Raw genomic sequence first — 20,932 nt, forward strand, 5'->3', positions numbered from 1 at the left:
ATATTTAATAAGTTTATTGGGTCAGTAGATAGAGGTAGTTAGCTATGCACAATTGCCCCTGGGGCAGGGGGCTGGACTTGATGATCTTCTGAGGCCCCTTCCAGCCCTAACGTCTATGAAATCAGGCAGAAGGCAGGGTCCGTTTTGGCCCAGACTGTTCAGTAGGTGGCCTACAGGCCACACGAGGCCCATGGGGCCCTGGTAGCTGCAATTTCTACAGTGGAGGAGAGCTGGGGGGAGGAGGTACAAGCTGTCATTGCTGCCTGCACAGTGGGGGCAGGATCCTGGCACTCTGACCCCCAGCCACAGGGAAGTTGGACAGCTCTGGGTTAGTTTAAAAGGTGCACTGCTTTCTGCTGGGTAGGTAGACTTGACAAGCCAAAGCCAAGAAGGGTTGTGGAAAAAAAAAAAAAAAAAAGAAGGGTGGGGGGTAGCTGTAAAAGAAACAAGTAGACAACACCCATCCCTTCCCTCTAGCTAGCAAGGAAGCCTCCTTACTTGTCATCAGGTTTTTTTTTGGCTTTCCCCCAAGCTGTGGGGCTGCTCGCTCATCTGTCACCTTTATCAATGAAAAGGGAAACCACAGTTTGCTGACCACAGCTGACTTGTTACTGCCCTCCCAGTGTTCAACAAGGATAACCATTTCTACTGGCCTACTTTTGCAAGTGTCTTTCCATGTGGTTAATGCACTTCTCCCAGCTGAAGTACTGGATGAAGGAGGCACATTCTGTAAAACTAAGTGGCCTTGGCAGTGCCTGTTTCAGTAGCTGAGCTAAGCATCTTCTCATTTGCTAAAACACAGGTTTTTTGATGACTTCCAGCTAAACGGGAGAGAGTGTGTGTGGTGCTGGAGATCTCTTAAAGACCTAGGTGACACTGTGAGGTTGCCCTGACTTCTGATCACTGTTGATTTGACCTCACAGAAGTAGTTCTGCTGTTGTAGGCCAAAGAGGCACTTGATGAGACAGTCATACGAACTTTTCACTCTTGATTATAATATCAAAGTTCATCATTGTCCACACAACATACTGAGCTGATGGGGAGCTAATATTTTTTGACTCTTCAGCTATGTTCCTCCACCCACTTTCCCTCCCAATGACTTTTCTCTCTCCTCTGCTATTTTCCCCACAGAGGCTCGAACTCCTAAGTTTAAGATTGTAGGTCCAATAAAGTGCTTGTTTCTCATAGAAAGAACCAGGTCATTAGACTTAAAGTTTTGCTGTTATCTACACTTGCTAGTGACCAGTGTTTTCTCTTGCATAGCTTTTGACTCCAAGGATGTGAAAGCTGTATTTAGACCCAGAATTTCAATTACTGCATCAGCTGCAAGTGTGTGCACATCTTTTACAGTCCTTAGTAATGAGTAATGGTTATGCATGTGGGGGAAATTGATTTTTAGTTTACTTACCATGCTGGAATCTGGGAAGCAGTTTCTCTACTGAGACCAAGCCTCCTGATCAAGAGCGTCTTAAAAATAAAAAAAGAAACTAACTATAAGCAATCCTTAAGTGTCCTCTGGGAAGAATTTGAGGAACAGCTTTGCTGACACAAGCTAGTTCTCTTCTCTTGTAGGAGCTCACCTGCTTGGGACCATATGATAGTCCCTGCTGTATAGTAGCCTTACTCAGTTATAGCAAATATCCTGACTATAGCACAGAACTAGGGCAAAAAAGAGATTCAGGAGTTAGGGAAGAAGACTAGCACTTCTGTCATAAGCATTTAGGAGCATCCATGAGCTTTGGAGTATGTACTGCAATAGTGTGGATGCTACTTTCCCAGTTCTTAGGCCTACCCTCACCAGCTAACAAAACAGGGAGCCTGCTCTTCTATTGTGCCCACCTCTACTTTCTTAAGGTTATTGTATTTCCAGTATAAAAACAAAGGACACCTGGGGGGGGGGAAGAAATGGGGGAGGGGTATGTGATTGCGGGGGAGGCAGTGGTACGCCTGTGCCATGCCTCTGCCCTGTACAAATGTGAAACCTTATACTCTATGGCAAGGAGAGGATTTAAGTTTTTAAGTAAAACAGACTAACATAACTTGCTAGGCAGAAGGCAGGGCAAAGTGGCACCTTTTATAGGCTAACTCATTAAAAGATGCATGTGCTTTTGTTGGCAACAACTTGCTTCATGAGATGCTAGAATGGATTTACAGAGGTTGGGGATACTAAATAACTTTAAGAAGTAAGGTGATTTAAATACAAAGGATAGGAAAATGTAGATCAGTTTCCTTGGGTAAAACCAATTATCTTTTATTAGACCAACGCAAAAACAGTAGCTACAAAAATTCTTCATTAAATATATCCAAATTCTTCATTTCAAGCTTTCAGGTACAAATACTCTTTGTCAGGGAGAAGAAGTGTCCGCAGTTGGTCTGTGCTCTTCCTGGATGGAGTAGTAAAGAAGCTAGAGGCCAGTACATATGCAAGAAAGCCAGTCAGTTAAAATGTGAATTGAAGTAGTCAGTAAGTAAGAAACACGTGGGGAAGGAGAATGAACGTAGATATAGTCAATGGATGGAGGGGGAGCGGATGAATAAAGCTGGTAAAAAATGGAGAGGTACTTGGGGAGTCAGATGTTAGGCAGGTTATATAATGTGTCATAAATCCAAAGTCTATATTTAGTCCATGATTTTTTGTATCCAGTAGATTGATGCAATGAAGTTCATAGGCTTCTCTGTGGGAGGTATTTTGTAAATTCCCTCTGAGGATTAGAACTGTGAGATTGGAGAGAGTGATTTTTTTTTTTTTTTGTGAGAAATGTGCCCCCCACAGGTAACTGGGTATTCCTGTCTGTGATAGAATCTTGTCTCTGTGTGTTCATTCTGGTACAGAAAGGGAAAGGTGGGTTGAAGAGATCAAAAAAGATAAATAAAGCAGTTAATGTATTCATGGACAGACCCATTATAAAAGTTTCTTCAGGTAATTGGATAAGAATCCAGAGTCTCTGAAACCATATGTAGCACGATCCAATTGCAATGATTTTCTTGGCCTGCAATTCTGTGGGTTTTTTAAAGAACAAGTACCCTGAGGTCAGGGTTGGATTGCTTAGGGAAGTTAAATTGTTCTTCTATTGGGTTTTGCAACTAACGTGGCTAACATAACCTGCTGTTCATTGTGCACTCTGTGTAGGCCAGTTTGTTCCTCAGCCTGGCAATCCTTACTTTTGAGCTCTTTCTCTGTGAGATGACTCCTGCTGAACTGATTTTTGTAATACAGAAAAGTCATGACTCACAGAAGCTGCTGTGAAAGTGATGGGACTTCTTCCTCCACTTAACAAAGCATTTGCAGTTGCCATACCAAAGCAGGAGAAACAATAAAACTTAGACTAGCTCTTTAAATCTTCTAAGCACTAGTAAATATAAACCAAAGAACTAAACTGATTTTAAAGGGAATTAAAAGGCTACAGCTGTTCAACATTACATATTCAACTTTAGGGTTGAGTCATGCCTGTGAAATTCATGATGATTCCCCCAGATCAGTCTCTTACATTCCATGTGTCTAATGCAAGTGAATAAACTCAGACAAGGTTCGTTGGGTGAAACTCGTGATTTTTGAGTGGTGGTTTTTTTTTCCCCCAAAAAAATGTGACATAAAGTAAACTTGTTCCATGCATTTGTCTTTTAAGTAGAGCAAATCTCTACTAAAAAAAACAACTCCCTCTCCCAGAACACCCCAACTTTAAACACTCATTCAGTATTTCTCACTTTCACAGGAGAATTACATGCAGTCTATAGAGAAACTTAGCAAAAGGCAAATGGTGTAGTGTAATAGCCTAGTACTATAGGGATGAGCTAAATAAAAGATAGTAAATTAAATACTTTTTTGCATCTAAACACTGTTCTACTACTGTATCCCCATCTGTAGGGCTTACATAATCCCTTGCTGAGCTGGTTTTTCAACAAGGCTTCTAGAAATTTTAGTGTGGAGCTAAATCACTGGGATTTGGAGCTTTCATATTAATTTCTGCTTTAAATCAGCTTCATAATAAGTAGGTTTTAACTTTCTGCCTTGTACAAGGTTGGGGAGCTTCTTTTGGCTTTTTCACTTCTAGAACATTTTTTTTAAATGCATAAATCACCCTCTTTAAGCATTGCTAGAGAAGTAGACCATTACAGATGGCTAATCGACTTGGCTACAAATCAGTCATCTCCTGAATCAGCCTGCATACTCTCAGCCTGTTAAAATGCCAGGCCAAACAGAGGCATCTTGTATTATTATGTATTAAAGTCTGCCCTAGATCAGCCCTTGCTTGGGATGGCCATCCACCAAGAGTGCCCTGCCACTTGCACGCAGCGCTAGTAAGAATTGCCATGGTGATATCCAAGGGGAGAAACAGGACTTGGCTGGCCAAGCCCCGAGTTTATTCTGAACTGCACCCTAAAGCTAATAGGAAACCAATGCATAGCTTCCTGTCTACATATTAGCACCTCCTATTGAATTCTTCTGCTGACTGGGACTAGCTCATCTTTAAGGTATCTTACCAAGTGTCTCTAAGCAGGGCAAGTTACACAGCGCGAGTCAAACTAACCTGTAAAATAAATAAATGCCCACATGGAACATGAAGGAGTAATAGTTTCATCTGACCTATTACAGTACTACCGCTGAAAAAAGTGGTATGGTGGGGAGCCAGTCATTTAAGCACTTGCTTGCTTTCCTCTGGGCTTGCCAGCCATACCCATGGAGCTGTCTCTCTGTTTTGTGGCTTTATGGTTCCTATCAAGCACTTTCCCTGCAGCTGATAACTTTTCTAACTGTCTTCCAAGAACAAAGCTCAGTTACTGACCCTGGTGGGTTTTTTTTTTTTACTGCAGACCTATAGCCTACTACAACTTGCTGTCGTCCTAAACTTTCATGGTGGCTTTTAAGAATAGAACACCCTCTGACTTTTAAACTGCAGCCCTCTGTTTCATAGTTTCATAGTTGGTAGGGTTGGAAGGGACCTGAGCAGATCGTCAAGTCCAACCCCCTGCCATGGCAGGAAAGAGTACTGGGGTCAAACGACCCCAGCAAGGTGATCATCTAGCCTCCTCCTAAAGACTCCCAGGGTAGGAACCTGCACCACTTTGCTTGGAAGTTGGTTCCAGATCCTAGCTGTCCTGACCGTGAAGTAGCACCTCCTGATGTCTGGTGTGAACCTACCCTCTGCCAGCGTGTGACCGTTATTTCTAGTCACTCCTGGCAGTGCTTGGGGGAACAGGGACTCCCCCAATGCCTGCTGATCCCCTCTGACTAGTTTGTAACAGGCCACTAGATCCCCCCTCAGCCTTCTCTTGTGGAGGCTGAACAGGTTCAGGTCCTGCGGCCTCTCCTCATAGGGCCTGCCCTGCTGCCCCCGATCATGCGAGTGGACTATTGAAATTTTGTGCTGGCTTCATGTTGAAATTGTTTGTGGCTAGGAATCAAAAACAAGCCTGGAACCAACTTTGTATTTGGCATCCAGAAGGGATGATCTCTGTTCTCTCAAAATGCAGGTGATAGTGCTCTTTATTTCAAAAGCCTGTGCTGTTAGTTACCAGCTAATAGGTTAATGATGGCAGGAGGAGGAGGGGTCCTTTCAGGGCAAGTCAAATAAGAATAGGAAACCAGGGTTGCTTCAGTAATGTGGGGCTGATGTACAGGACAGCCTGGGCCTTGGTCTTTTTTTTTTTTTTACCTGATCTGTGGCCAGCAAGAGTCCATGCACTGCAACCTTACTTCATCTCTTTACAAGTGAAAAGAGACTCTTTGCTGTTGCCATTGAAGTCGGTGGCAAAGCCCCCACTAACTTCTCTAGTGCTTATGGTCAAGCCCCAGGACAATGTGTTATATTTGTCAAGTGCAGAAAGCAGCACTCTGTAAAGAAATGTTTGAATAGCTGCTTTGTTTGGCTACTCAGCACCTTTACTTGCTGTTAGTGTGCACTTTGCAGTGAAGACTTTCTGTTCCCCTAGGCTGGGGACCAGGAGCAGTGTCATCTGGGCCATGGGCCTCCCCATGGTCTGGATGTTTGGTGGCATGACAAGTGGTGGCAATATCCATTGCTACAGCTCCTGCAGCCATGGCAATTAACACAAGCTGCTTGTCCTCCCACCGGATTTTGAGATCAACAGGAAACCCCCACAAGCCAGATCCAGAGCACAGAGTTGCATCATTTGGCCTGTAGGGCTGGATGGGCAGGGCACTGCTGCCCTAGACTCTTCAGGTGTGGATGATTTGACTGCATTCTGCTTGCCAGTGAGTGTATCCTTAATCTATTGAGCTTCAAAACTTGCCATGCACTTGCAGAGCAGAAACGCTATGATTTAGGTGGCTACACACATACCACAAATTGCAAATGCCTATTCATGAGCCATTCCTTCTCCAAACTGGAAATTGCTTAGCAAAGCTAATTTGGGTCTATTTAATGAAGAACAAATACATTTTAGAAATCTGGATCTGTTCCCAAACAAGAAAATTGGCTGTGCTTGTCTCGCACAACTTTAAATTAATAATTCAACCAGCTTAACTGGAAAACCAGTTATGACTAATCCATATTAGGAAACTAAGCTCCTTAAAATAAGGACTCTTTCAAGAGGAAATATCAGAGGCACAGCTATGGATATGGGACTCAGTGGCTTTTGAGACCCAGTTCCAGCTATGCCATTCAGTTACCTACTGTGAGGCCTTAGATAAATGCATCTTTGTGAAATAGGAAGTGGAGGCTTTGTTGCTAGAGGGTTGAGTGGTATAGTTGTGCAATCAGTGCTTAATGGTTGTTAAATACAATACCTCACTCTTAATTTGTGCTATTCCCCTATGGATGTTAAAAATGCTTTGTAAAGTAGGTATTCTTCCTGTGTTATGGGTGGGGATGGGTGGGAGCAGAACATGGTTTGAGGTTCAGGTTGTAAACATGCAGTCATTTGGAAATATAGTAAGGGTGACTTGCACTCCACATGCTCCCTCAACAGCCACTTCCTTTTGTTATAACGATATATTTTGTACCAGAGAAGAAGCTCTTGGGGCTGCATTTTCAGCCTCCATTTCTTCATGCCTATAATGCAGGAAGAAGTTTGTAAGACTACTCTAGCAAACTATTGCTTTCTTAAAAGCTGGAATATTTTCATGTGATCTGGGCAGATGTTACTAGATCCTGTAAATCTTACCAAGGCTGTTGTGCTGACTTCATGCTTCAGCTGGAATAGTTGGGGGTGGTTAACTTCAAGCAATGATTATTACCCAGGGTGCTGCGAGATCCTTTTTTTTTTTTTTAAGGGTGCTGGAGTGTGCCATGCAATATTAGCACTGTTGGGTATGCAAACATCTACACAATATTCATAAGATACAACTAGAGTTCGAAAATAGGAATCTACAGTGTCAAAAACATTCTGACCTCTTCGTCCTTCCAAGTATCTTTGCACCAGAAGAACTGTTCTATTTTCAACACAGCAAAAAAAACACAAGTTAAATTGTTTTTTGAAATGGGGTGTCATTAAATTCAGAAAGGTTATGAAAGTGTGCCTTGAGCCTGAAAAGGCTGAGAACCACTGATTTAGTGTTAAGAGCAAAACCTTGACTGCGGAGGGGGAAAAATACTGATAGGGTTAATCTCTTGGAGGAAGAGGAACTCCCACTGAAATTCGATGGGAGTGGCTTGGTCAGTGCAGCTTTTGAAAAAGCAGAGTATCTGAGGCAATGGAAATAATAGGCATTTTATGAGTTTTACATAATATCTGCTAAATACAATGGAATCTTGGAAGTTGTGGGGAGTGGAGCCAACCAATAATTTGGAAACGTCTTTATGGTGGGGAGCTAACTGCCTATCCTGATGACACCCCTCTGAGACAGAGGAGGAAGAGTGATTTGCCCAGCGTCCCCCACAAGAAATGGAGCATAAAGCAGAGGTTCTCCGGAGTCCCAGGCTAGCTTCCTACCCACTAGACCATCTTCCCTGCCAGTAACTGGGAAAGGCTGGTGCTGGTCACGAGTGTCCTGGCTCTACAGATACTACGGTGATGGGGGCAGTATAAGAATGTGATGGCAGCGTATTTAAGATTTGGAATGAGCTGCTGAAATTTTAATTTGCACAGATTAGGGATATGATATACATTTCACTGAACAAAGTTTGAGCATCCCTTGATTTCAAGGTCTTTCCACTGTAAGCTAGTGCTTTAACAAGTGAGCTGGCATGTAGGCAGCTTGTGCTCTGGCAGTAGAAAGCCCTGAGGAGGTAAGGAAGAGTTCCTTGATGAGGAACAGTGTCAGGGTGGCTCCAGTTCACAAGGCCAGTTCCCTTCCACTCTATCTGCATTTTCACAATTTGGAAAGCAAAAGGTTCAGCTTCATAACACACAATAGTGAGCAAGTAGAAAGCTGCTGATATTCCCCCACCCCTCATAGCCCCTCCAAGACTAAAGGGTTGCCTAAAAAGGGAGATGGATAGGCCTGGTGGGATGGAACCAGAAGTTGCATTCTTCCTTTACTTTTTGATCAGGAAAGATTGCACAGCAGATGTCTAAGCCTTGAAAGAAAAGAGCACAATCTGAGCCCTGTCACACACTTGTGATCATGCGCCAGAAGAGATGCCGTACAGCTTTCTACTCCGTAGCCTCTTGTTGTTCAACCATGTTTTTGCTCCCGTCCGTGCCAGGACATTCCGATGCTCTGAGGCCAGGTTTTCAAATGTGGTTCCAGGAGGAGCTATTCAGCCTGAAGCACCTACCTGCCAAGGCTTGAACACAGGTTGTGTTGTTGCCATCTGCATGGCAGTGTCTTTATACAATAAACAAAGCTGGCCTCCCTATCACTTCTGGAGGGACAGGGCTTTTCCAGTGGAGGGAAACAAATCATCACTAGGGAAACCTTAACTACTTTTTTTTTAAGGCCAAAAGAAAACATTCATTCTTTTAAACATGGAAAACTAAATAGCCTCTTTTTCCTTGGCTGCATGTACTGTGGCCTCAAAACGGGCTGACACGAAATTAACTCCATGGGTAAACATACTGCATGCCCGGGTTTTCTCTCTCCCTCCCTTTAAAGGATTCCACTAAATACTGTGTTCAGCTTGTCCTCCTTCCTTCTCTTTTTGTGGGGGTAGGGGATATAGCAGTGGGTTCTGGGAGCCACCAGCTAATCACTACACCTCTAAAGGTTGCTAATTACAAACTCCCCAGCAGCTATCAAGTGCTGCTGCAAATCTGATCCTCCAGGGACTTCTCATAATGCAGCAAAAAAAACCCTCCTGTGGCTGGAGTTCCCTTTTTGGACCGGCTTAATTGCCATACAGCAAAAGGAAAGGGGGCAGAGAACACTGCTTCTCACGGTGACATGTGTTAATGCAAACTTGAAGCAGCTCGGGCCCAGGGAGCAAAGGTTCTTGCAGGCTTTGCAAACTTTGATCTCAGTAAAGGCAATCACAGCACATTATTTCTAGTCGTTAAGGAAATATGAAATGCAATGGTGGTCATGGATAGTTTGCAGGCATTAACCACCCCAACCATTACTGAAATGCCACACTAGCAAAACTGGGACCGGTTGCTGGTTCCTGGCACACATTTTATAAGTTACACTTAGTTCACTCCATCCTACTATGGAAGGGGGGGGGAAGGGGGAAGGATGCCAAGGATTAAATTTGTCAAAATCTAAATGGGTGGGAGTGTCTATAAATAGAGCTAGCAGCCTGGTTTTTGATCCTCCCTCTGCTCTTGAGCTCAACTTCTCTGGCTCTTGTTTGCTTTTCCAAAAATGGATGAATGGATAAACCTGTTTATTCTGGGCCTGACTTACAGAACTACTTAGCATCTGCAGTTCTAGTGAGAACAGTAGGTTGTCGGCCCCTCTGTACTGGACTCTTTACTAGGATCTCCCCTCGCACTCCACCAAAGTGCCCCTTGAAGTCTACCTCTAGCTTTTGGTCTGTTAAATAAATTATTTCAAAATCTCCCCGGAAGTAGAGGTGGGGAGGAAGTTTTCTTCAGCATAGGGAGAGGTCGCTAACTACAAGCTCCCTCTGCATTCTCTCTCCTTTCTTGTAAGCCTAAGGTCAAGTTAGATCTTGACTCTGACATAATGTGCTGGAGTTCATAACAAAGAAATATTTCAGTACAAGTCTGATCCCAGCATTTTCCAGGAACAACTGGTCTATAAAACTGTAGGAAACTATAATTGCAGCAAATTAAGTTGGTCACCACAGATCTCTGGCTGCATACATAAGGGAAACAATACTGTTACAATTCAGTCGAATTCCATGCAAGTATGGGAAGCATGAGCGGATGGATGCTCTCAGAAGGCACATCTTAGAGCAGTTATTAGTTTCACCTGCTTAAAGGAAAGCTGTCTGCCATAAGGAAAATATGTACAGTAAATGTTGAGCTGATCTGTCACGTTTTGTTTAATGCAATTAGACATCATGTTTTCTCTGACCTTTTGGGTTGGCACTCAGTTTTCATATGCTGCACCTTCCATATGAAGCATTGACAGATGGGAAAGCCTACAGTTTTAGCTTTCCGTATCTGGAGCCTAAAGACACAGCAGATAAATAAAATGGTGTCTTCTTCGCCCTCTTCCCCCACCCATTGAAAGGGAGTATTCACAGCCAGAGTCCTAATCCTACATCTGCTGTAACCCTCCCTTACTGAGGGCACTGCACTCTGTGTGGTGGGGCCTCACATTATCATTCAGAAATGTACAGAAAGAAGCTAGCAAGTAGCTACTGCTTTCTTGGGGCAGAAGAAAGTGTGAATTTTTTAGCTCCTACGTTCCTTTTAAATTAATCTAATGCATCAGATCCTTGTTATAGTATTTAGCCCACTTCCATCAAACTGCCTGTGTGAACAGTGGAGCTGTACACTGAATATATTTGCATAGTCGCTGGAAGATTTAGCACAAAATAGCTCATCTCTTGGCATTTGGTGCTGTGGCTGGTGAAATGTAGTGTTCTCTCACTGAGTCAAACAGCTTCCATCCCTGCCCTGCTTAGATGCACAACAGCCTGATGGTTGCAGCCATTGCATTAAATTAACTGGTGTTCCCTTATCATTTGGTAAGATAGGCTCTGTCAAACACCACTCCCTGGGCCCTGCCTAGAGTGCATGGCTATCTTTGCATGTCTTAAGTTTATTTCATACAAAGTGAGAGCTCACTTTTGGCATATGAGTAGTCCCATTGACTTAGTTTAAAAATTCTTTGTGTATATGCTTTGAGAGAGAACTTCATGGACCAGATATTACCAAAGGACTACCCTAATGAAGCATCATAATACTTTTATTCTGGATCTGTGTCCCTGCTGTTTCCCCTTTGTGTCTGCAGATTTGTGCAGCTGCAGCTAGCTTACCTAACTGTCCATTCATACTTGAATCTGCCTTCAGGTAACTTGCTGAAATACAAACTAGCTGTTAGCAAAAGCCTGGAGGTGACCCTTTAATTCTACGCCAAAAACCAGTTTAAAGAACTTCAGTTAGCTGTAAATAGCATTAATGCTTCTGTTGTATCAGTAGTTCAGGGTGTGGTACTGTGGTGGAAACAGCAGGCAACTCTGGTGGAAAGAGCTGCTGTTTTCTAAACAGGGCTTGTAAAGTAAAACTAAAGCAATGCACCGCTCAGGAACTGAGTTTCTTCAGCTTTCTGACCACTCTTGTGTTGGTCTAGTATGAGTGGAATCCCAAGGCCATTTGTATGAAGTGAGTTCATCTTTGCATGAATTCAAGCTGATTTGTGGACAGACTCTTTTGGTTGGGATTCACCAGAAACAAAATATGGCTAGTGACTCTCATGGCCCCTTCCTGGAGAGTGGGCTGAGAACACACCTCACACTGTGGAGAACTGGAGATAGCACACTTGGCAAACCAAGGCAACAGTAGACAAGCTGGCCTTGCCTGGAAAAGAAAACTGTTTGGAGAACAAAGTAATAAGCCCCACTGACAGAATGCATGTTACATTTTATTTTGGAAGGAAGGGAGGGGTACCCCATGTATAGAATATACCATATCTAGGCATGCTTGCCAAAGCTGCTCAGCCTGCTGCTGGATGCTTAAATGTGTCTTGAAAAAAGGGCCATTCCTGCCAATGTCCTGGCTCTGCTGCTGCTGTATCGCAGAAGGTTTTAGTTAAGATCATTGTCTCCTGCTGACAGTGGAGTCCAGCCTGCTGGCTTCATGCCCTGCCCAGCTGCCCTCCTCATCCAGGCTGCTCTGTTTTTTCCCTCTCTGAACCCACCCTTTATCCCACAGAAGTTCCTCTGGGTAGGGTGAGATTATCTTCAAATAAACTGGAATACCAGGACCACTAGGTTTCCTTAGTGTGAATCTGCCAGAGAAAAACCACCGCCCCTGTGTTTCTTAAAATGGGAACTAATGGTCTCCAAGGTTGGAAACTGAGGCTGCTTGGTTTATTTCATAGATTTCATAGACATTAGGGCTGGAAGGGACCTCGGGAGATCATCGAGTCCAGCCCCCTGCCCAAAGGGCAGGAAGTCAGCTGGGGTCATAGGAGAATTGTCCATAGAATAACATATTGTATGTTGGCAGCTATTTGAACAGAGCAGTCGGGAGCACTTTTTTGTTGAAAAATAAAATGTAAAAGAGCCCCAGTAGGTTAGCCAGGAAAACAAGCTGTTCTTGTGCCGTTTTCTGAGAATAATGCATAATAAGCTGTGGGCTGATGGCACGGGAGAACTTTTTAATAAAGTAAACTTTCCTTTATTAAAGTGTGTGGGGAGGGGGGGAAGAGTATGACAAGCCAAATGTAAAGTAAGATGGCTCCTGCAGGAATTGCAGAGTATACACTGGCCTCCTGTTTGCAGAGGCTGCTGCCTTTCAGAGCTGTATACTGCCTAGGGTGAGGACTTGGCTAACTTTGGAGTTTCTACTGGGTGGGCTCTGGTGAAGTGCTACGTGGAAATGCTTTCTGTGAAGGTGGATTAGCTGTCATAGCATGGGTAAGCTCAGCCTTTCAAATTACATGCGACTTGCCTCCAACAAATATAAGCCAGTTTGAAAGCCTGACATCACTTGAATTCTCCTTAACATGTTGCAAAGCTCTGCGCACACCTGAAGTGGCAGTAAATATGCTGGGGATGCTCTCTGGCAACTTGAACTCAAGACCAGAGCTGCCGTCTGCAGCCCCTAGTTGTTTCCGGTTTTTGTGGGCAATCTTTCACACACCTTCCAAGTAAACCTCTTGGGTACTAAAATACAAATCCTATGAAAGATTTATTTCCCTTTACCGGCTCAATAAAAGGCTCCTTTTATTGGATCTAAGGGTCTGATTGCTTAGCAGGGCTGAGGGACAGTTAGCATGTGCAGGCTGATCCAAAATACAGTGACTGGTGTGAAAGAATCACTTCTCCAAAGGTGCGCATGAAACCAGGCAAGAACTGCATCAAAATGTTTTGTTTTGTTTTCCCCTTGTGGAGGTGGTGTAAATGTGCTGCGATTCTTGTAGCCATGCTTGAGGCTGGTTACTTTTCAACCTGGCTTCCTTGCCTTTTTAGGATTCTTATCTTGTTCAACTCAATAGAAAGTTCACTCCATAGGTTCAGTGGCCTCTAATCTACACTTGGCATGAACAGTTGCCAGGGGCAAGAGATTAACCCTTCCCTGGAGTTAAAAGCCTTAATTTTCTTGGCTTGGGGTCTGATAGAAGAAGGGAAATTGAAATCCATAGAGCAAAATTCATTAGCATGCCTCTCGTCAGAAAGCCTCAGCTGGAGGAAGGATCACGAAGGCTTGCAGTAGTCTTGGAGCTTCATTTTTTTTTTTTGCTTATGCTTTTGAAGTACATCAAGCTTTTTGCTATAAACCTCTAACCACTGAAAAACAAAATCTTGGCTTGAGAACACTCGTTGCCTTGGCGTCCATCCTGGGCCTGAGTGACTTATGCTTCTGTTTGGTGGGAGGATTCCTTCTCTCTATTTTAGACGAGTTGGGTCACATTGCTCTAGAGCCTGAACTCCCAAGGAGACTAGAGTCTCTCTCTTAAATGACATCAGTCAGAACTTGAGTGCTATTTAAAAACAAAAGGAGGGGAAAACCCCTGGTGCTGTCTGCCAAGGGAGAACAAAGAACAGCCAAAGTGCATAGCTTCTGGCACTTTACATGGAAATAAAACATTCATCCCCATGTCAGGTAGGGAGCTGCCTGCTGCATCTTTGACCCAACCTGGCATAGCTACAGCTCAAATACAAAACAATCCTGAACACAGTGCTGGAGAGGGGGATGCCCTGGGTGATCTAATTCCAAGACATTTCTCTGCCAAGCTTCTGGTCTGGTCCTGCAAACAATCCAAAGAGCAGGCTAACAGTTTCAATCCCAGGACAGTTACCAACATAAACCCTGGGTGAGGGATGGGAAAGGAGACGGTGCACAGGGATCCTTCCTTTTGTGCCTGACACTGGCTGGAACAGGCCCTGCGTGCCTTTGCTGTCCTGCAGGAGGCCAGTGCAAAGTATAGGGTGGTATGTTCTTTCTTGCCCATAGGCTGTTTGGGAAGGCATTCCTCAGATATCCCAGGAGGCAGAGCAGCTCTGTACCACCCTTACTTGCATCTGCCCCAAATGGCACTATCTAGGGCAGGAGTGGCCAGTATGCGGTACGAATACCATAGGTGGCACATGGCAAACTGGGCAACAAATAGGGCAGAAAACAGATCAGCTGATCAAGCAGGGAAGGGGATCAGAGTGGCACTTGAGGACGGGTGTGGGTCTAATTGGTGGCACCCCTGCCAAAACGTTTGGCCCTTACCAACCCAGGGCAGACTGCTTGAACCTTTGACATTTAGCATTAACACTTAATTGCCCTATCACACTGTTTTCAGGCTATGGTCCATGGACCCCTGAGGGTCTGCAGACTGTTTCAAAGGGGTCTGCAAAAGATGATTATGATCAGTCAAAAGCATGTGAATACCCACACTTAAATTCCAAGGGGGTCCACACCTCTCTCTGAAACTTTTTAGGGGTCTACAAATGAAAAAAGTTGAAAACCACTGCTGTAGGACATCATCTCTCTCCAAGTGAGTAGAAGAGCCTGTTGTCTCAAAACACAGGACATCCCTTCAGATAATCAAGGTTTTTCTGTCTTGCGAAGACATCCTCTTGGCACTCTGCAAATCTCATGATTGCTCTGGAGCCCCTGCCCTGTAGCTTCCTACAGTGGAGATTACCAACTGGATGGTTCAGGAAATGGACACCTGTCAGCTTGCTTCATCCAGATAAAGTTTCCTCTAACTACAGCAGCAGCTACTATACCAGCTGCCTGACTCTTGCCTGTGACTTTACTGCACCACATATCCTAGAAAAGGGTTTAGCTGATGAAGTTGTCAGACATCGTTTTCAGATAAATAGGAGTTCTGCAAATAGTAGGAGGGTATGATATGATCTTAGCTTTGTGGAATTATTGCATTTCAGGTTGTGCAAAAGAGGGTAATATAACATGCACATCCAATTTGGATTCAGTGAGTTGCGACTGTCCAGGAGAAAATCCCTGTTTGCCTCATTCTGTGCAATTTGACATTTTTTCCATGGTCCCTGTTGCATACTGCCTGCATGCATAGTTTGTAGAGTCTTGCAGTGTTGAAAGAAGAAATACCTCTGCCTTTTTTAGTAGCTGTGTATCCTACTGAATGGATTTAAGGAAAACAACTTTTCTCAGGAAAGATTTCACATTTTGGATGTGGCTTTTCTGTGGTTTGAATACAGCCCCTCAGAAGGATTTGCATTACTACAGTGTGCAATCTATCTAGTAACAAATTCCACGTCAGAGGTGAACTGTCCTCTCCAGTATAGTTATTCGCTTGCTTAAAACGGACTCAAAATGTGTTGACCAAAGCAGCTGTTTTTCACAGGGGAATAAAAATAAGCTTTTTGTATAACTTTTAGATGGATTCAAGTGGTAAAATCCATGTAAAAATTCTGGAGTTCATGAAAAATCTTGACTCCTCAAATTTGAATGTAATGGTTGCACCTCAGGACTGAGGCAATACTCTGCCCTTTCCCAAAGAAGAGCTCTGAGGAGTAGGGAGAAGATATCTAGTAACTGGTGCTGTATGGGACTCTCCTGATTTTCTGATCTTGCTTATCCCACAGAAAAAAGTGATTCCATTCACTTCAAGGTAGCTCCTCAACGTAAGTGGTGGGTTGGGAGTTGATACCCAGTAATTTGGCTTGGCACAGTGGTGATGGGGACAAAACAGGAGAAGGTTCCCCAATGCTCCTTTCCCTTCCAGCCTTTAACGTTTTCTCCACTGTCTAAAAAACTGCACTACACTAACGTGTTCTTTGGGCTGGATTTGGGTAGCAAAAACCCACTGTATTCACTTCCATGGCTTCTTTTCTTTCCCCCTTCCTCAGAGCAAATCATGGCGGAAGATCAAAAATATGGTGCAGTGGTCCCCCTTTGTTATGTCCTTCAAGAAGAAGTACCCTTGGATCCAACTGGCGGGTCATGCAGGTATGGGACATCAAGCTGTGCTATATAAAGTCCAAGGAGATGCTCCTGAGCATGAAACTAATGAAAGGGCAGAACATCTGGCAGTTTCTCGACTGTTAAGCTCATTAGCTGTGTTGGCCTAAATTGTCTCTGAATTAATTTCACAGTGTTTAATTTGTTAAGCCTCTAGGGAAGCCCAGGGCTGTGGGAGCATCTGAGCTTAAATAGCACAAAGTAGAGGTGAAGGAAATTCTAACATATTGTGCTTGTAAAGTGTAGTCTCCACAGTAGATGGTTGCCTAGCACTGCTGCCAGCTTTCGGAGTTACTCATGTCTGTCAAGTGGTGGAGGTTTGTGCTTTCCTCATGGAGGACCTCCGTTCAAACCCTGCCACTGACTGAAGGTAGGAGGTGATATTAAGTTCTCCTCCTACCAGTTCCTGAGCGTTCCAGCTCTTAAGGACAGTGATTCAGGGGAAGAGGAGATGGAGTCCTCTAAACAGGACTAATCTTCAGTGGAAATTACTGTAATGAGTTTTAGCTAAAACCTCAAGTGGGAGTGAATTAGTCCTAGCAGCAATGATGATCATTAGCCTTTGACACTAAATAAAACCATCAGTAGAAGTTTGTTAACCATTCATAGCACTTCTGAGTGTTTAACCTTTTTAAAATATTGTTTGGGTGGGGAGGTGAGGGGAAGGAGACTTGAAATTCCTGGCCTGTCTTCCTCCACCTGGCAAGGTGTCCTGCTCCAGAGCTAAGGCAAGTTTTGTATTGTCTTCTGTCTTGCAGGAAGCTTCAAAGCAGCAGCCAATGGCAGGATACTGAAGAAGCACTGTGAATCCGAGCAGCGCTGCTTGGACCGCTTGATGAATGATGTCCTGAAGCCCTTTGTTCCTGCTTATCATGGGGATGTAATGAAGGATGGGGAGCGGTACAATCAGATGGATGACCTGCTGGCTGAGTTTGACGCCCCCTGTGTTATGGACTGCAAGATGGGAGTCAGGTGAGTACTGGTTACTGCATTCCCTTGTCTTTGTAGGAAGAACATGATGCTGAATTTTGAAAGTACAGAACTTGCAGCAAACTTAATCCTGGAAGGAAATAATATCCAAAATAAAAATTGGTGTAAACAGGCTTCCCTGGATCTAAATGACTTACTCAGGTCACGTGGGTTTAGCAGCAGCATGACAGGCTCTTTATATTCTCAGCCTGATGATCTCCTGGTGTACTGTGGAAGGAGAGCTGCAGGGACTGTTGTGTTAGTTTGCTGCAATAGCCCATTGCTATTCTGCTGGCCAGGGGTGGCAGCTTTTGAGGAAGTAGTCTACTGTGCTCCCCCAGCTACAGGAAGGCATTGATCTACAAGCTGGGGTGACATGTTGCAGGAGTTTTAGGGGGTAAGATAGCAGTCCTTGAAAGAAAGTAGCTTTAAAATGGCAAGTAGGTAAAGCCTCCATGAAGCTTTGCCTAGGAGTTCCCATGACAAACTCCCTTAAGATGAGGAAGGGAGTAGCATTGCCATCAGCAGTCAGACATCGCATGTCATGACTGAAGAATTTCAGTCATATCACACAGCCATGTTGAGCTCCATGGTTAAAAGAACTATGGAGCTGCACTCATCTCTTCAGGGAAGAACAACCTTGTTCTCTCCTATTTTATATTAGTGGAGTATATTCTAGCTTGGAGCTGTCCAGCTTCTAGGTGTGTGGGGTACACATGCTACACAGGCCGCACCCAGGAAGACCACAGGCTGCATGCCACACAGACGTGCCCCTCCCTCTCCGCCTCCACTGTACTATATACCCATGTGTCCTTGGCCTCACCCTCAGCTTGGTGCTGTGTTGTACTGTGCTGCAGGCTGGGATGGGTGCAGAAAGCAGAAGTGCGCGGAGTCTGGAGAATCTGGCAGCTTCTACAGGCAGAGCTGTGGGGTGGGGAGCAACAGCCAGACTGGAGCCTAGGGGCCTTGATTAATCCCTTGTATGCCACCACATGTGGCCCACCAGTTGGACAGCCCTGTTCTAGCTCAGTCAAGAATAGGCTGCAACCAGTAACTTTTTGGAAGATGTCCCAGTAAAGCATTGGACCTCGGAATAGTTTATTCAAGTTGCCCTGTCCATTAGTGTCAAGACCTTCATCGCTGCTCGCACTGCTAGTTCTTCAGTATGTCTTCTTCAGTCTCTCATTGCTTCACATCTGACCTCAAAGTAAGGGAAAGGTATAAGAGCTTTCCTCCTGCTAGTACATTCACGTCTGCAGTATAGGATATGTATGCATTCTTTCTCCAAGGTTCTTGGACATTATTGTTCTTGCTTGTTTTGAAGCCCATTTGTGAAGTATTTAACTTCAGTCCTGCACGTTTAGCTGCTTAGTTGTTAAAGACATGGCAAATCCTGTTGACTGGGGAGGATGGAGGGGTGGGAATGAGTAAGCAAAGGTTGAAATGAGCAAGGGTTGCAGGATCAGGTGCACAAGTGGTTATGCTGCAGCCCAGACAGACTGCACAGATCTGGCTGGCTTAGTTATTGGGGGAGGGAGGGGATCAGGATCTGAAATACATCTCAGATGTAGTGGAGACTGGTTCTTTCTGAAAAAGCTGATAGTTCTTGTTGGCTAGAGCAATATTTCCCCCCTCCTTCCCTTCCCTGTTAAGTGCCTCCTGTGCCTCTGCATCAGAAACAGAACTGTTCTTTCCTTTGTAGGGGTGAAGGCATTGGTAAGGGAGTGCTGGCAATCTCCAAGCTAGCTACATATCCTGCTCCAGCATGGCCTGAGGTGTACCTTGAAGGAAATGGGAACAGAGTCTGTTACCTGGGGAGACAGTTAAATATTGTTCCTCCTATTATCTGCTGCTCTAGTAACTGTTCTCATGTGCTTCTGTTAGCATCTCTGAGAGAGGTCTTACTTCATAGACACTGTTTTGATTGGACTCTGGCAGCATGGACGGGGAGTGAAGTCAAGTTACTGCATGAACAAATGGAAAAACATTCTGAACAGGTTAACTGATGTTTTGCCCAAAAAAGCACATAGTTGTCAAACAGATCATGGGAGTTTGTTTCCTTTTAAAAAGTGCGTGCACCAGCAGTAACCTGTAGGCCTGGCTAGTGTCAATCAGCCTCCAGCTTGTCAGGCTGAAAGGGGGTTGCATGTCTTAGTGTTAGTTCTCAACCAGGGTACCATGGCACCCTGGGGTGCTTTGAGATCCTTCCAAGAGTGCTGCGGGGTGCCATGCACCGTTAGCACTGCAATGTGTGCAAACATGGTTCATAGGGTAAGCCCAAAGATTTCAGATAGGAAGCCGTAGTTGTGGTTTTTCGGAGTCCTTAGCAACAGAAAAGCTGCACTATTTATTTTTCTGTAGGCAGACAAAGAGTAAAAACTAAAAGCTGGCATTTTTCAGGGAATGCCTCTAGTTGGTTCAGAACTACTGGCATGTCCCACTGTCCCATGAGATGAACTAGTTGGCTCGCTGTGTGTGCGTGGGCAAAATTACGTGGGCTAACTTGCACATGATTTTTTTTTTTGAGCTAGTGGCATATATGTAGGGGGGAGAGGTGCAATACACTGAGGTGTGTACAATTTTTTGTTGTTGTTAAAACATCTATAACGGTGCACTAAAGAAATCATTAAAATTAAACAGCAACTTGGTGAGAAAAGCACATACCTTTTAGGTTAGGGATAGAATTTGCACATAAACTGGTATAAATGATCAGAAACCAGTTCAAATCTATAACACGGTAGAAGTTTCAGTGCCCATAAACTACTTTAAAAATGCCTCAAACCAGTTTAAGAGAAACCTGGATGGATGTAGTGTCAGATTTAACTGATTTAAATTAAATCAGTTTATTGAACTTTCTGTCTCAGATCCCCATAGACATTCAAGTTAACTCACCGTCCCCCAGCATCCCAGGATGCTTTGCACATCTCCCACAAACCCCTCCTCACCAGGTGGGTGGGATAGCCATGACCCAAGCTGTCTGCTTCAGACAGGCAGGAAGGGCATGCTCTAGTGCCCCCCAGCTTCTGGCCTGGGCTACAGCAGGCATGTGGCTGCATTTCCAGAATCAGAAGTGAACGTCTGTTCACTTTTTTTTTTTAGGGATTCAATCTACATAGTTTAGACTAACCTGCAAGGATTGAATTGATTCAACCTCAGGCTTTTTGACTGTCTGTCCTTAGCCTTAAAGCCTGGGGCAGGGTTTTGAAAGTGACTGTGCCATTGTTGTGCTGTGATTGCTCTCTATTTTGCTAGGTGCAATTTTAATTTCTCTATTACTTTCCTTGCTGTATGAATCCACCTATCATCTCTTCGGGCAGGAATAGTTTCTATTGTGCATATGTACTGCACAACCAGTACCTCATCCTGGAGACCTCTACATGCCCTCACAATAAAGAAACTCTGCAACCATCTATGTATCATAATAGCTACTCAGGCCCTGAAAGTCCTACCGCATTATAAGTTACATGAAATATACAGCAACATTTAGTAGCTAATAAAGAATTTAGGCCCATAGACAGCATAGGTCCCAGCTGAAGGAATGGAAAGTGCA

General features: G+C 44.2%; 1 protein-coding gene across 3 annotated transcripts in view; it reads left to right on the forward strand.

Moving 5' to 3' along the window:
- The window catches only part of ITPKB (inositol-trisphosphate 3-kinase B), a 96,974-nt gene that overhangs the window by 60,248 nt on the left and 15,794 nt on the right, over positions 1 to 20,932 (forward strand). For all 3 annotated transcript variants that reach the window (XM_090047551.1, XM_090047560.1, XM_090047570.1), the window contains 2 exons: positions 16,302 to 16,401; positions 17,172 to 17,385. In XM_090047551.1, the coding sequence (XP_089903677.1) occupies positions 16,302 to 16,401; positions 17,172 to 17,385 (314 nt within the window). The remainder of the gene's footprint in view (positions 1 to 16,301; positions 16,402 to 17,171; positions 17,386 to 20,932) is intronic.

This window comes from Crocodylus siamensis, chromosome 1, assembly GCF_052110815.1.
Source record: "Crocodylus siamensis isolate JL-2025a chromosome 1, ASM5211081v1, whole genome shotgun sequence".
In the NCBI taxonomy this organism is placed as follows: Eukaryota; Metazoa; Chordata; order Crocodylia; family Crocodylidae; genus Crocodylus; species Crocodylus siamensis.